Source organism: Echinococcus granulosus (genome assembly GCF_000524195.1).
Source record: "Echinococcus granulosus chromosome Unknown EG_S00027, whole genome shotgun sequence".
In the NCBI taxonomy this organism is placed as follows: Eukaryota; Metazoa; Platyhelminthes; class Cestoda; order Cyclophyllidea; family Taeniidae; genus Echinococcus; species Echinococcus granulosus.
This window is the reverse complement of record NW_020170407.1, coordinates 695,227-711,667: the sequence shown is the minus strand read 5'-3', so window position 1 is coordinate 711,667 and position 16,441 is coordinate 695,227. Positions and strand designations below refer to the sequence as shown.

General features: G+C 40.4%; 1 protein-coding gene across 1 annotated transcript; it reads right to left on the bottom strand. All coding sequences in view use genetic code 11, as the record gives it.

Annotated features, from left to right (window-relative positions):
- Nucleotides 1-7,238: 7,238 nt before the first annotated feature.
- On the bottom strand, nucleotides 7,239-14,913 carry EGR_04412 (Rapamycin-insensitive companion of mTOR; the record flags this gene model as incomplete). Its single annotated transcript, XM_024493661.1, has 6 exons — nucleotides 7,239-7,720; nucleotides 8,848-9,173; nucleotides 10,976-11,184; nucleotides 12,229-12,681; nucleotides 14,078-14,371; nucleotides 14,440-14,913. 6 exons carry the CDS (start codon nucleotides 14,911-14,913, stop codon nucleotides 7,239-7,241), a joined length of 2,238 nt encoding a protein of 745 aa, XP_024351982.1.
- Between the last annotated feature and the right edge of the window lie 1,528 nt (nucleotides 14,914-16,441).

The following is a 16,441-nucleotide window of genomic DNA, read 5'->3' as shown; positions in this document are numbered from 1 at the left end:
CTTATTTGATCCGATCTTTCAAAATCATTAATGTGCTATTCAAAAGCTAGCATCTTTAAGAATTCATTTGTTGAATGAACTAGCAGAACTGCAGGCACAGTTTAAAACATTAATGTAGGAAGTCTAAGGTTAGCTATGAGCAACCGAGATAGTGCTCTAGGATTCAAGAATGCGTTTGGCCCGCTTTTTTTGTGATTTTTAGCCTCATCTGAGAGACTACTAGAAACAAATGTTGATGAGTGCAAGTAACAAGAACATTTCAAAATACGCGTGAATTAAGAGAGAGAGTGTTTTTGTCATACCAACAAATAATGGGTTAAAAAGCAGGTGGGATAGATACGAGATAAAGGCAAATGAGCCAGGAAAAGCGAATAATTGTTGAAGCAACAAGACCGAGGTTTGACGATAAATAAGGCTAAGAACAAACCTCACTGAAGGGAGGAAACTGCCCGAGGAAGGTCTGGACGAGGGTGCGAGCGAGACGAGAATAGTGATAGTTGAAAAGTATTTGCGCAACTTCGGCGTGTAGACAAGCAGAGGCGAAATTGCGGTGACAACGACCGCGAAGGATGTCGGTATAGGCGCGATGCGAAAGGACGAGAAGATTGCTGCAGACCCGTCCAAGAAAGAGACTGTTCATGAGGTTCTTTACCTCTTCCACTACCTCACGACGCCATGACTCCACTTCGGCGTCTTCCGCCGCTGCGAAGAACGGAAAAGACAGTCTTTTGAGTTCGAAGTGCTATTTGCTGAATATTTAAGTGAATAGCATAGTGGAAGGTAAGGAAACGCCTCTACGCCATGCATAAAAATTAACGCCTGTATTAAAAAAGTAACAATAAAAAGTACTGTTTCATTAAAGTTCTGCCTTTTACAAGAAGACGCTCAAGTGTTTCAACAATGAAATTTTGAATGATGAGAAACGTGACTAGCATCTAAGCGCTAAGATAAAACACATTGAGACATTGCTTAATATTCAAAGAGGAATACATTTTTGGAATCAGACAAATTGAAAAAGACGACCCTTGAATTATCTAAAAATAAAAGCACGAAAATACGCCTTACGTTTTTGTTCAAACGCCAATAAGAGTATCAAGTCAGCAAGAAGATTCGTTCAGTTTTTAATATAGCTAACCACGATAACCTGTTAAAGCTTGCGGAGACTTGGGAAATTCAATCGCTTGTAAACTAATTTCCTTTCATTTTAAGCTCCCTACCATAAAATGTCGACTGAACCCGATGCATATGAGTCAAGCTTGTTTACTTTAGAGGCCGAATTTATCTCAACCCCAAAGGTTTAGAGGTTTCTCATCAACTTTGTAGTAAAGGACATCGGGCAAGTGAGATATCAGAGCATGCACAAGATATTTGATGCTGTGGACGAAACACTCCAGGGCGGATGAATACTTTCAGCAAGATTCTCTGCTCCTCATCATGAAGAGTTATGTGCTGCCGACAGTTAAAATGATTAGAGATTAACACGTCAAGAAGCCCCAGTAATGTCTAACGTGAGCGATGAAACAATTGCTTTATATTTAGATCATCAGAGAAGGAAAAATCATGGTAGAGCTAAGCAAACAGCTGCCACGTACATCGACAAATCAGCTAGATTCAAGGAAAATTAATTTGCTCTTTGAATGGGAAAGGATTGTTTGCTAAGTAGCTTATTTGTGACGAGAAATGACTGTATTCAACTGTCAAGCAAACGAACACGTCATTAGTTATCTCAAAACAATTCACGCACTAAAATCTCCCACACACAAGATAAGTACCATTTCGTTCCACAAGACTACACCTGCTTTGCGCGCGGTGAATTTCGGAACAAAGTGTCCACTTACGACCGAAACCTACCCGCTTTGTATGACATTACTCAAACGTTTACAAAAACGTCTTTTTGGAGACAGTGAAAATAGGCTTAAACGACAAGACCCTAAAACCTAGCCGCGAAAGTAGGCGTATTCTATAATAAATGGGAGATACTACCGCATCTTCACCCAACTTATTCCCATGCTAATATATCTCAAATGATGACAATAAACTTTTCTTGACATTCGACAATCAGCCTCGGAATGGGCAGTCAGGAATAAAAATTGCGACGGAAATGGGGGTGACTTGGGCAAGGTTTGGTTCTGCAGACAAAACGTATTATAAAAGTGGATTTCGCAAGTTTTTTCCCGCCTTTTGATGACGATTTTAATGAATAGGACATTTTTAAAAGCTTTCTTCATTTACTTAGCTTTAATGTATAGAGTACGCGAATTTATTTGGTCAACCTATAATTTGAAACCCGTGAAAGATTTAATGAAATTAAACTATTTTGAAAGTGACTGTCCAGAAAGATGTCTCTTTTAAGACGGCTGTTGATTAATGATCAAATCATAATCGTAGCTAAAAAAACGTCAAACTAGCAGAAACAAATGGAAAATTGATCAGACACATGGACTTTTAACAAACATTTGGATTATGAATACTCAGAGAGATTTTCTAATTCAGGAAAAAAAATTAACCTCAACTAAGAGGAGTCCAATCGTGCTTGTTATTGTTTCCACTGGTCGTTCTGCGAGGTTAATACAAAGTTCGCGTTATTTTTGCAAATGGATAGAGTGAGGCAATTTTTAATGATGGCTTTGAAAACAATTCAACGAGAGTGGTATCGAAATACTTAAATAATTCAGCAGGATCTCAACGTAGGGTGCAAACAACAAATACATTAGCATTAAAAGGTAACCTTTTACTCGGCTAAAATGAGTGTTTTCGTCAAATCCCCTACAAGGCATGAGGCGATATGAGAAGCTAATGTATACGTTTCGTTTTTTTGCATGACCAATCACACATACATGCGTGATTTTACCCTGTCGAGTTACTTACATACTCTTACTTTCATCTAAAAATAGCTGGAATTACAAACAAAGGCTACCTATCAAGAGTTTCAATGAATACGAATTAAAATACATGGTGAAAGTATTTAGGATTGATGTTATGGCTTAAGGTAAATTAGGAATAGAGGCGACAAACACCAAAGAAAAACCCAAAATTTCACCATGTTTGATGCAAACTCAATATTTTTAGAGTAGGAAAATAAAACTGCTGTAGCTTCAGAGAAATGCAGAGTCAAAGATGTCAACGAACCAAACTACTAAAGGGAGTTACTGCGGAGGAGGCAAGTTTCAGATAGTCAGAGCAATAACATGCCTATTTTTTCGTATCAACACAAACAAATTGAAAAAAAGTTAATTACAAAGCAAATTCTCACACATTTCGAGACAATCTTCAAAGTGGATGGTGAAAACGATTTGATGGCAGTGATTTGAATAATATCCAAAGGAAATACTAAAACGCAACGCTAACAATAGTGGCGAGTTTCTTACGTTGAGGACAAGGGGAGTTAGCGCTTCGACAGGCCTCAGAAATACATAGCTTCTGAGTACAATCAGACGGCGATTCAACCGCCTTCTTATCCATATCACCATTGACGGATCTGCCATCCGTGAAACTATTTTTTGCTCTGGAGAATAAAAATAGCAAAAAACAAATTTAATAGCTCTTCAAAAGTCAATAGAGCAGAAAGCAACAATGAAATAGAGTTGTGATCTAAGCACAAGAGATCATAAAAATGCACCAACTAATACGAGCTAAGAATGATGAATTGTTTTGGGGGAGCATACACCCATGTGAGAAATTTACGGACTGCAAGGCAGATATGTTCGCAAACTACAACCGCAGAATAAAAGCCATTTTAATGGATGCTTGAACTCGCATGACATTAAATGAACAGCAATTTTACCATAGCACAATCTCTACATGTGCCTCAAATCCTATTAGAATAAAATTCTCACATCGCGCAGTCCATACAGGAGCTACATAAATACGCGGCAAAATCACTCATTGTCAGCATAATTGCTAAAAGTGTAAAATACTAGCCAAATATCTGTGTGAAATGGTAAATTGGCTTTTCAAGTCGGATAGTTAATTAACAAATTGGGGAGGTAGAATAGATACCGCAAGTATCAAGATCTTAAGTGCATTTAGCAGCCTATTTATCAAAGTCTGCGGTAAAAATGCTAAAATATGTAAAGTAATACACCTGGAAGGACACATTTTGTCAACCCAAACTACCTGGTGAATAGCGCAAAGCAACGCAATTGCTTTTCGACGCCTTTATAAGGGATAGTCTTGAAAGTGCAAGCGTTTTCTACAACATATTGGCTTGTTTCAGCTGAGATAAGGATAACGTGAATCAGCACGGAAGAGCCAAACATCGAAAAAAAAGACTTATCGACCAAGGAAATTCAAAAGTTTAGTTAAATGGTAGACGTACGATGAAAAAAATGTGAAGACAATAAGGATGTGAGGGAGGACTTGCCCATTGCAGCGATGTGCAGTCGATCTGCGATGTGAAGTGGGTGAACAAGAAAAGAAATTTTTACCGAGGATGCTAACGTCAGAAGGAAGGAAGAGACCGCGAAAGACAAAAACGTCAGTGAGCCCGAAATGATGACTGTCGGTCGTCGCTGTAGGCGCTTCAACTGGTGAGGCGCTTGCAGATTTTGAATCACTGCAAAAAACGGGCATTTGTTTCAGGTTCGCAAATAAGTAGCAATAAAAAAATGAAAGGTTCAAAAGAGAACAGAGAATGACATATGTTCTAATTATGCATGATCTTGAGTGGTCTATTTTCTCCTTCCATATGCTTGTAATAAAGCTACTTTCAATTTCTTCAGTGGGGTCAATGAATTCTAGGTCAATGGGTACATATGCTGCTAAAAAGTAGAGGATTTAAATTTAATTCATTAGACTCAAATGGTTCCCATTCTACTGGATTTCAGTCCACCGAGTCCATACTGTCAATGACCCGTGTGTTTAAAAATAACGCAGCTTCGAATGTTTATTATTCCTACATCCAATAAAGTGTGAATTTAAAAATTGATAAACTTAAAAAGCAAATCCTGATTTGAACGCAAGCGTTTAGAAGCAGATTCATGTAAGTGTAAGCTTACTATCTAATAAGAGCTCTAGACAATGGTATTTCGCGCACGAAAAACCCTGATGCATAGATGAAAGGGTGTAACGGTAAACAGTACTTTATTTTAGAGGCTGGAAATGAGGCCGCAATGTGCGTAAAAGAGAATGGCGACATTCACTTGCTAAATTGTACAAAGACACCCCACTTAAACACAACAATAAATTCAGCAATCAAACGAGAGTCTAAGTCTAAATTGGGTTATTAGCCCCAAAGTACCCCATTTTGACAATCCAAACATTTCCCATTATCTCAACAACACATCGAAACACTGTTTATAACACGTACTACGATGTTCCCCGAGCAGTCGATATTGGTCGTCACAAGTTGCACAAGCAAACCACTTTACCCATAGCGTTTAGAGTTCCTGATGATCACCAGCGAAGTTCAACAGGTGGGGAAGAATCCTCCAAAATCTCCACCCAATACCTTGGCTTAAGCCCTGGTCGCAATTGACCTCGATCTTGCAGTTCCAATCAGCAGCATCTATTACCTCGTTTTGGTAGACGCCTATTCAAAATGACCACCAATAACACATGTGGTCTCTCCTACGAATACCAAGATGCTACAAATGGTGGGCCAGATCCTTGGCCAACAGGAACTCGCAAAGACGTCGATCACAGTCAACGTTTACATCGGGGAGAGTTTCACGACTCCTACAATTGAATTACTATCAAAAATTCAGTATCCGCCGTTGGACCCTCAATCCAACGAACAAAGGGAGAAATGCGCTGACACGTTAAAAAAGCGTTGTTGAATTCACTCGACAAAAGACGGCTGCCGATATCTTACAGAGGTCCTGACAGATATATCGGAGAACAGCCTAACGGGTCCGTACGAAACCGCCAATCACCAGCTAAAGTCCTAGTGGGACTCAAGCTTTGCTCGGTCAACACTGATAGTTCCAAGGTAAAAAATGGCTTCAAGGGACACACGGCAAAGTCTCAACGAGATTCAAAGCAAATACTGACGTCTAAGCTTGCAACTATAGGCCAAGACACGATGGACAGATCTCTGGGAAGATTTAATGCAAACAAGAGGTCAAAGCTGCAAAAGACACCTAAATGAAGCATCGTAATCAACTAAGTCTGCAATACGCCGAGGAACCAGTGGCTCGACACGGTACTCTACTGATGGGAACACTGCTTGATACCTTCTAGATACCGCCCTTACCTATAAACCCGGCTTTACAGAGCACCATGAAAGAAAAACATGTTGGGTAATCTATCTTGTGTATTAAGACAACGGCCTCGCAGGCGAAAGCGCAGAAGGAAACGGTTATAAACTGACTCCAGAAATCGTCACCACTGACTGTTTTTGTAAGGAGAGGTGTTGAGAAGCCTGCAACTCCAAAAAACATTCCTAGTTGATTTTTCAAAAGTTACAATTGATTTTCAATCTCCAAACATTCAAAACGGTCGTGTTCTACTTCAACCTGTCCTGACTGTATCCTACCAAGCAGAGATGAACTCTAGATGTGCTGGTAGCCATTTGGATGTGAAGGACAAGGTTAATCAATCGATATAAATGCGTGTAACTGAGATCACTGACTTGCACTCAAAATCCAAAGGTGTCTACCAACAAGCCTTTGAGCAAGGACGCACTTACCATACCTCTTTTACCCAAACAAGTCGGTCGATAAAGATATCTTTATTCATTGGCTATCCAAGTGGAAGCTTGATGGGTCCAGCCCACACGCACATGAAAACTTCAGCCCATGACAGGTGTCAACTCAGCCTACAGCAGTTAACACAACTTACACAAATTAGACAAGACGTAAAGGTATGCCCCGTGATTCGTTTAATAGCAACCTTGCACTAATGTAAACTGGAAATGGAGAGAAACGGAAAGCTTACAAATAGTTTGATGGACTAATTTAAATCAGTAAAAAATTTAAGGATAATGGAAAACTGCACAAAAAGGAACATGTGGAAATATGGTTTAAAAAGCAACCCCATTATGCCTCGATAAGGTACTCGCATGAACAAGATTCCAGAATTGTTAAACGAAGAAATACGTGTCGTTTTGGAAGGCAAGAGTGAAAGCAAAGGAACTAAAAGTCACTAAATACTTCAACTGAATAAGCGCATTCCGGTTAAAGCCGTAAGAATGCTTAAAGCAAAAGCTAATGGCTGGGACCACAGATCCGGGTATACGCTGATGAAAAGCACGAAAAGACCAGGTTGCATGATATTTGTAGATCGCAAATTCAGGTATCTCACGTGGCAGGATCGGAGGCGTGCGCAGAGTGAAACCAGCTGGGACTGGAAAGAGACTGAACCATAGCGGAGTTACCATCACCAACAACATGACCAGAGGTTGCCGAGGTAATAGAGACAGTCCTTTCCCTACCCTCCCCAACCATCACTGCTGTCTCAAGTCCATCGCCATTGTCATGATCAGTAGGCAGATTGAAGTCAACGCCACACCCACTATTACCAGCCCCACCGTGTTGTCCTCGGAGTGAATGGATGGCACGCCGAGCAATCCACCGCATTGGGCGCAGGAAGTGACCCTTCGAACGTGCTGTCTTGGTGTTTTCCATGGGAGAGGCCGGAGAGTGTGCGGAGGGTGAAGTAGTGATCACTGCCGCTGCAACAGTGCCAGTGGTAGTAGAAGCAGTGACGAGGTTAGAATCCGCTGAATCGTTAATACAACCCAAAGAGAAGACACTTAGGTGAGTGTCTTGATGGTGCACGTCTGCAACTAGGCAGAGAAGATAAGGATGTACTGATTAATGTCAAATTATTCGTTATGGAATTGCTTACTTTGAGTTGGACGTTTAGTCATATTATATTCTTAAACAAGCTATCAGAGGAAAATAGTGAATGAGTCGTACTTTTCAAATGAGTTCTGACAATTAAATATGAAATGGCAAATTTGGAGCGGAATTTTTTCGTGTCTTAAACCAACTTCATTGCAAACGATGAGTTGAAATTTGCTCAAAATTAGACTCTTCATTTCTTCAATAACCTCACCCGCTACGTTCCTCGTTACACTTTAGTTGTAAGCTTTGCATGAATTATATCACACTTTATTTTGCGAAAATTTCAGCATAGTTATAAAAAAAGTGCCAAAAGACACAGCAAAAACGACAGCAGACTTGCAAGGCTAAAAATTCGATATGCATCAAGGCAGCGAGAGCCATAAACCAGAACTAAAAAATTTTCCAATGTTCAAAAATGTACAAATAAATGAGTTTTACTAACGAAACACGTGGTTAAACCTAAATCACCACTTCACCTTTATAACCCTTCTATTTTCGAGTTATTTGAATCTTAAAACACTTATTAGAAATATAAGATATTGAAAAAATACCGTGCTCTTCTGGAAGTGTTTTGTTAGAAACACCTTTAAACAGTCATTTGTTTGATAGGAAACCAGTTTTATGAGAAACAAAAAAGTTATTCTGATCAGATAAGGGTAAATGAGAAAACATAACAACGAAAGGCGCTGATGTACAATGATTCAAAGAAACCTAAACCCAAAAGACCACATGCGAATGCGATGCAGTGATCCATATTTAAATAAAAAGGCGGTAATTTCAATAAATAACCGAAGGAAATGAGGTAGCTGGCCTGGCATCATAGGAACACAAAAGTACGTATTCAATTTGTTATTAACAAAAGTGAATGTCAAAGGATCGGGTCATATTTCAAGCCAAGAATAGAGCCCAGCATTCAAATTTATTCGATACCTTTCGTAACCTACGGGATACAGCTTGTCAAATATCATACATCCTCCACCAGCGTGAGAAATGCTAACCAGACCACCATACTTTATGATTAAACCGAGAGCACTTTATTAAAGGAAGGGAAAAGACTCACTGAAAGTCATCTGAGGCCTTCCATGGCCACCTGTGTGAAGAGAAGCGATCTCATTTGTTGATGGAGGTCTAGGGGACGCCAAGGGGGCCTGCCTAACCTCTATCGCTCTCTTAGAGGCCTGTGAATTGAGACAGAGGACGCGACGCTCAAGCAGGGGCCACATATGCGCATCGCGGTCAGTTGCGCTCAGCAGCCAAGCGTCCTCGGTCGCCATCTTCACCCCTGCATTCATTCCCCCTCTTTCTCCACTTCCAACCATCCATGGACGCAGAAGTCTGCCGCCACATACTGAGGAGGCTACGAAACAGACTCCCAACCAGGCGGTTCTGTAATGAGGAACAATTACAAGAATTAGGTTATTATTTTGATCGTGGGACACAATAATACAGTTCTCAAAACGACCATTTGCAGGAAGCATATTGTATTTCCTAGGAAAAGGAACCCATTGTGTTGGGAATGTCTGTAAATTCAAAAAAATATTCCAGTTTCAATGTTCTAGAAATTCCCTTTTGAGCATAGTTTTCCGAGAACAGGAAGTTTTTAAGACCATTCCCCCGTTCAGTTTCTGCCGACTGATCAATATAAATCTAAGATTTTAAATGAACTAATATTCACCATAGGATTAAGGCTATTCAAAATGATATAAAAACGTGAAAATACTGGCCATCTGTGCATCCCATTGCTCCATCACGTTAGCAGGCGCACACCTACACTCCGCATTTCCAGTAAACTCAGACTGCCAGCAGTAAAAACGTCCGTTCTGAAGCCTTCGCCTATTGGGTTACTCTAGGTGGGAACTTGCCTGATCCGTACTCACACATGCATAGCACTTTAAAACAGATGGTGAAATCTAGCCAATTAGATTAGCAAGCAAGCGGTTCTGCGATGAAGAAATATAGGAGTGGCCGTATTATTCCCATGCATTGGAAACGAAATAGTTATTTATAATGCGAGATAGAAGGACCCATAGCACTTTATCAGGTCCGCAGAAATGCTTGCAGAATCTGTTAAAGTAAAATACTAGTCGGATGATCCTGTGATGAAAAAAGGCAAAAGCACTTTGTAATGACACCGGGTAAGCACTACCAACGCTGACTCAACTCAATATTGTAAAGTGAACAGATTTTTAAAACAACCCCATGATTCGTTTTGGTAAAAATGTTTAAAAAGCGATAAAACGATCCTCACCACATTTTCAAAGCGAATGGAAATGGCCATGAAGTAATAGGGTAGAAAAATGGTTGCCAGTAGGCATGATATTGATCTTCATGAAGAGAGGCAGTACAGTTCTCAAAATCTGTTCACGATTAGCAATCTCAGGAAACACCCAACGTATCCAAATAAATAAACTAGGAATCCAAATCGATTTTTGTGAAAAAGAAGTGGAGAAGTAAGTGCACATTCCTGATGTACTGAGAACGGGAACGATAGAAATCAATCTATGACGTCAAGTTGATGGCCAAGCAGGCCGTGGACTTGGCGATTACTTTGTTAAATGGAACGAGATTTGCGCCATTTATTCAACGGATTTGAGAAGATTGTGAAAAGCAGCGCAATTTTTAGAAATTAAGTTTATAATGGACCATTGCAAGATTCGTGCTACATTCTAAAATTTCATATAAAAGCGATCTAAACAAACGTTCACTTTGGTGCACGACTTTAGAATCAATTTCGAAATTAACGACCCAGTGTTTTACTACCTTCATTGAAGTCGACAAGGATTGCATAAGTCTTTTTAAAGCGACGAATTCGAAATGATTATAAAGGTCCACTCAACCATTAGAGTAAAACAAACGCCTAAGCAACAATTTTGCAAGCATATTTGCTTCAGAAGCTGAGGTAACAGAAAAGCACGAACATTCCTCCATTGGAATTTGAAACCACGAAACCTTTCACGTGCTTTTTCAAGGTAGCTGCCTGGTGGTGGGAAAACGTGATGTCGCATCACAATTTCGATTGCATAGGGATGACAAAAAATCATTAAATAGCCTGTTAAGTACTAAAAACTTCGGATTGAAGGGAATCGAAAGCATACGCAAAGGATGCATCTTAAACTAGACGGTTTTTTGTCACCAAAATTCTAAGCCACAAAAGAACTGAGATGGGGAAAACAACAGACCAAACTTACCCACGGACGGAAAGAGAATCGGCGTTGGCAATGAGCCAAAAGATATCTTGGAGTACGGCTGGAGCCCGTGCCCATCGAGAGCCGTAAGGAGTGACGAGAATACTAGCCAGGGCCCAAATTGCGGCCTTAACATGTGTCGCAGCGCAATGACTTTCATCACTGTCATCGGTAGCTGGATGGCAGCTCCGAGACAACGCATCAGCAAGGTTCTAAGGAATGAGTGCAGTTGGAAACATTTAAGAATAAAGTGGACAAAAATAAAACCGAGGTATGAAGTGAAAAATTGTTCAAACTAAACATTCCTTTAGGATCGACCAAACAACCGCATTTATAAAAAAAAATAGGAAAACCGGTGCGCCTTTGCCTTACAAAAAGCTAGGAAATTAACCCATATGTAAAACCAACAGCATCCTTATTGTAAACGATAGAGAATGAAACGGTTAAAAACTTTCCTATTAAACAAAATACACAAGTACCTGCAAGTTATGCTTGAGAGCATAAACCGGATTATGGTAGAGGATTACTCAAATTTAGATTATTTATTGCCCTCAATCCATTCAAACAATGTCAAGTCGTGACGCGATAGTCAGAACTGGAGAACAGTGGTTGGAATAAGATAGAAAACTAGGTAAACTGTTGATCGTTATTTAAACTCTATACCTCACAGTTTACATACCGATGTTAGAAATTCCCACCATATTGCCCACTTATCTGATACCATTAAAAAGAAGTTCGACAAGGTGATGTGGTGGAAAACAAAGTCATCCGGACAACAAAATCAGTTAGGATCTCCAAATTTTAGATGGAAGACTATCTCATTTTACGGCTAAAGTATTAAAAATTTGCATTTCCATCTACAGCACTACTATAATTCTCAATCGACTGAGACACGTTATGTAAACCCATAAGCCGTCAATTAAGAAAACTTATCCAAAAGAACGCAGCTATGGGTAAAGCGCTAACGGTTTTTACAGATGATTTTGAGTAAACATCAAGTACGATAAAACTGAAAGTTGAAATTCAATCCATACATAGCGGATTTAGGCTCAAAATAAGATAGTAAATAAATACAAAAATAATCTGCGGTAAAAATAAGCACGGAGTCACAAGGGCGTAGCATCGATAAACAACAAAGCGCAGCACAGATTAAGCGAACACAGCAAAATAACGCCTTGAGAAGCATAAATGAGTGTAAGTGACTCACATTTTGCAAAAACTGAAGAGCTGAGCAGTGAATGCAGAAACCGACATACCGTAAGATAGCCGTTGTCCCTAAGCACACGAAAGCCGGTCTCTTGAAGCGCCAGACAATAGAAAAGATGTAGTGGGACAAAGAGAGAGCCATTGTTCCGATAGAAGAGTTGAACGGCCACCGGTGAGAGGTCAAAAGTCACCTCCTTACTCCCCCTTTCCTCCTCCTCGGTCCCCAGCCCTACTTCCGCCCCTGCGACCTCATCCAAGTGGCTGAAGAAGAGTCGATTGCTTTGATGATCGAGAAAGAGATCCTCCTCCAACTCGTCTTCAACTTCAGTGCTTCTCTTGTCAGTCTCGTAGTCCCTGCTGAGTTGGTGGTTACAGGCTGGACAATGCTGGAGGAATCTGGGACAAAGCTCGGTGGTGGAATCACAGTGATTTTGCAACGACGGCAGGCGGAAGCTATTCATAAGACGGCTCTCGATGCTCTCCGCATATTGTTCGTTGTATATCTGACAGAGGAGCAGTGATTATTAGAAAATACAATCGTAAGCTGAGCAAACAATAAATCGTATTCGAATTTGTAATATCTATATTATCGGAAACGGGCCTTGACGAAAACAAAATCATCAACTGGAGATGTGATGACGACTTGCAGGGTGAATTTGAACCGAGGATTTATCAAAAATAAGCGATGGCTAGAAAAAAATCCTCTTAAAACCAAAGAAGTACATATAAACTGACTAGAGGAAACCTACTCAATAATTAAATCCAGCAAAAAATCCCTCATACTCCTTCAAAATATAAAAATCCAGGCTATTGACGAAATAGCTAAATAACTCGCAAGCTTTTGTAAAAAAATGTAATTTGAATTCAGCCATATTTTTTGAGAATACCAGATTACTGAAAATCAAAAGTAAAGCGGCAAATATTACAGAGACATGAAGAGACTTCACATTTCAATGGCTAAAAGCACCCAGGCAAATGGTGGGCCCCAGATTGTCCTGTCTAATCGAAATTGTATCTCCTCGATGCAGTAAGATATCTGTTTAAACGAACCCATTTACCGCCCAAAATTCAGCCTCAATGCTGTTTGCACCGCCTATGTAACCAATTTCCCAACCGTTGACAGTAAAGCTGCTTCTGGACTTTTTTGTCCGACGACTGCCTCAACTGTAAATCGAGTAGTAAGCATGGAAGCCAAAACACGAAAATGGATAAAAAAGTAGGAAATATCAATTGCAAAACCCTGGGAAGGTTTCACTAGTATATTACTTTATTGTACGGAGAAATCGCAGCACCAAAAGAACTCATTTGCATTCGTCTAAACTTTAGTCATAAAATAATAAACTCGGCTTGATGATAGTGCAGTAACGCTTGCCTACATTCTTACTATAGGAGAATAACTCGGGCAACATGTTGTTATTTTACCAAATATTGTCAATAAAATTTCCCGAATCAAACTTTAGTAACAAGGGCAATGGAGCATGATGGTGACTGCCGAAGAGAAATGCAAATGATATGATAGCATACCCGAATGTTAGAAACACAAATCCAACTGTTTTCCATTTATAAAAATCAGAGTACTAAGATATGAAGAATAAAAACAGACAAGAATTTCATCATTCAGGATAAAAAATGAATAGATACGGTCAGTTTTTGTACACAAAAAACAATGATCTAATGGCTTGTTGATATTGGAAATTTTGGTTTCAAAAACAAATAAACCACGCAATTTTTCCCGAACAACTTTACCAAAATCACAAATAATAAATAATTAACAATAAACCAATCAGATATATATTCTTGTTAAATTAGTCAATATTAAGAGATTACTGACCAACGACATCAACTTCCAAAACCAAAAAAGAACGGTAATAGGTGTATTATAACCCATCTCCGCCTCACATCCATCCATGCGCGTAGAATACACTCTAACAGTGTGCCATTGATTCCGCCACCCGGATACACTGCGAGTGGAGATCGTAAGGCGACCGGTTTCGGGGTCGAAACGACCTTGAACATCCACGCAGACTTGGCGAGGAGACAGGCGATAACGCGTTGACTGGACAGACTGCCGATGGATAGGAGTCGCAACAGGGGACTGGGGAAGGCCGTGCAGCACCGCTTGCCACTATGTCTATCATCTGTCTGCATGTAGTCGAGCAGGGCTTGCAGATACATCGGATTGAGACATGCCTCCTGAAAAAAAGGCGAACAGAAGAATTAGAGTGACTCAAGAAGGGGAGAGGATTTATGTGGTGACATACCTCCAGAACTGAAATAGCTTCGTGAAACACCTTAGGACTTCGATCACAGGATAGGTTGAGCAGTAGGGAGACAAGCCAAATCGCCGTAGAAGGGATGTTGAGTCGGAGGAGGAGGCGGATGAATTTCACGGCAAACAGACGTAGCGCGGTGTGACCGGAAGAGCAGATGGTGGCAAGGAGGCTGTATCCAAAACCGCTGCCAGTGTAGCTCATCGAGGGGAGGAGAAATTTGGCGCAAAGGAGACGCTGTTTATGGAGATTTTTCAGGAGATTTGGGAGCTTCAGAGCCGACAGATCCTGGCCAACACCGCTGCCACCGACAATGAGACTGAGGAGAAGGTCTGGAATCTCCATGTCGTGGAGCAGGGAGGAGCCAGCCTCGCATGATAGCAGACGGCCGAGACCAAAGAGGAGGAGGGAGGAGCAGTGCTCACGGAGGTGGCTGGGTTGGAAGAGGAGGTGAGCGCAGGTCATGGAAGACGCGCTCGGTGTGATTGCTGCCAGTAGGCAGCTGCGCAAAGAAATGAGGAAACGACGCAACTGTGCGCCCGGGAAGCTGTCCTGCGACAGTCAAAAAGTAGAACAGGTGAATCAGCGTGCCGATATAACATATTGATAACTCTACTATGATGAAAAAGACAATAGCCTTAAATGCAAGTAGGAAAACCAATTACATAACACTATCTCACAAAAGGGATGAAGACTTCACTTCCAAGAGAAATCGTTTTTACCAAGTCTTCAAATATGAATGAAGTAAATAGGTAATAACTCCACACACAAAAGAAAAACAAGTTCACATTTTCACTTTCACAATTGGTGAAATAATACTATAGTTTTAAAGGCGGATACTCATCAAAAAATTAATGGGCTGTAAACTAAACAAAATTACGGAGTATGGTTCCGCTTGACCCTAAGAGATGAGGCCACTCAACAAAGAGAGCAAAATTTCGAGTTGAAACAAAATGCAATATCAAAGGTTTAGTTAACACAGCACCCAAACGGCGGAAGTATTCCCAATCGTTGGCGAAGCAAGAATCGGGAACTATTGGCATACACATTGTTTAACTGGCGTAGTACCACCATGTGCAGAAAGATAGAATACACACTGACCACAGACCGAAGTAAGTTATTACTTATTCAACTAACGCCTTTCCATCAGAATTATAGAAACTTTGAAATAAGTCACCAAACGAACTGGGAACATATCAACGATTGTTAACAAAATTACTAATTGGAAAAATTTGAGATACTACAAAGTGGGAGCAATTCACCCAGCATTTCAAATTCAAACTTTCGACTAAATCCAAAACGTTAGCTACGATTTGCTAGCTCATTTAGGCGATACCAAAATACCGACTCAAGCAATGCGCCTAACTAGACCAAACCAGAAGTCGACACTAAAGAAAAATTGAGACAGTAGTTATAGGGATACCAAAGTGAGACCCCAATGACACCAAAGGTAAGTTAGGAGTCGACAAAGCAATAAGAAATGCCAGGTTAAAAATTACAGATACAAATACCTAAGCCCTAGCACCAACTGCCCCATCGCAGTAGAGACAGTGGTGACGCGTCTTTTCGAACGGGAATTAGTACGCGAAAATTAATGAGAAATGGATCGAAACTGCGGTTGTACTGGGGCAGAACTGTGGTCGTCGATGTTGTCTGTTTAACTATGCAAACATTTGGGTCTCTATGACTTCAATCATCGTTGCGATGTCATGGGGCCCTACTAATGCGATTTCTGTTAATACACCACTAACCTACCCTTACATTTGTAAATAATCTATTCTTGGACACGAGCACTTTGGTAACAACTGCGTGGAGGACTCGAGCTATACACTGCAATCAATCGTTCACTTGTTATAGTTTTGTTGAGAATGAAGGAAAGTGAATATCGAGTGTAAGTACCAAACAGCAAGGCTATAGCATTGGTTACCGATTGGCTGATGTAGTTACCGAAAGTACAGGGTAGTTTTTGGAGGTCAAAAATTATAGGCACCTT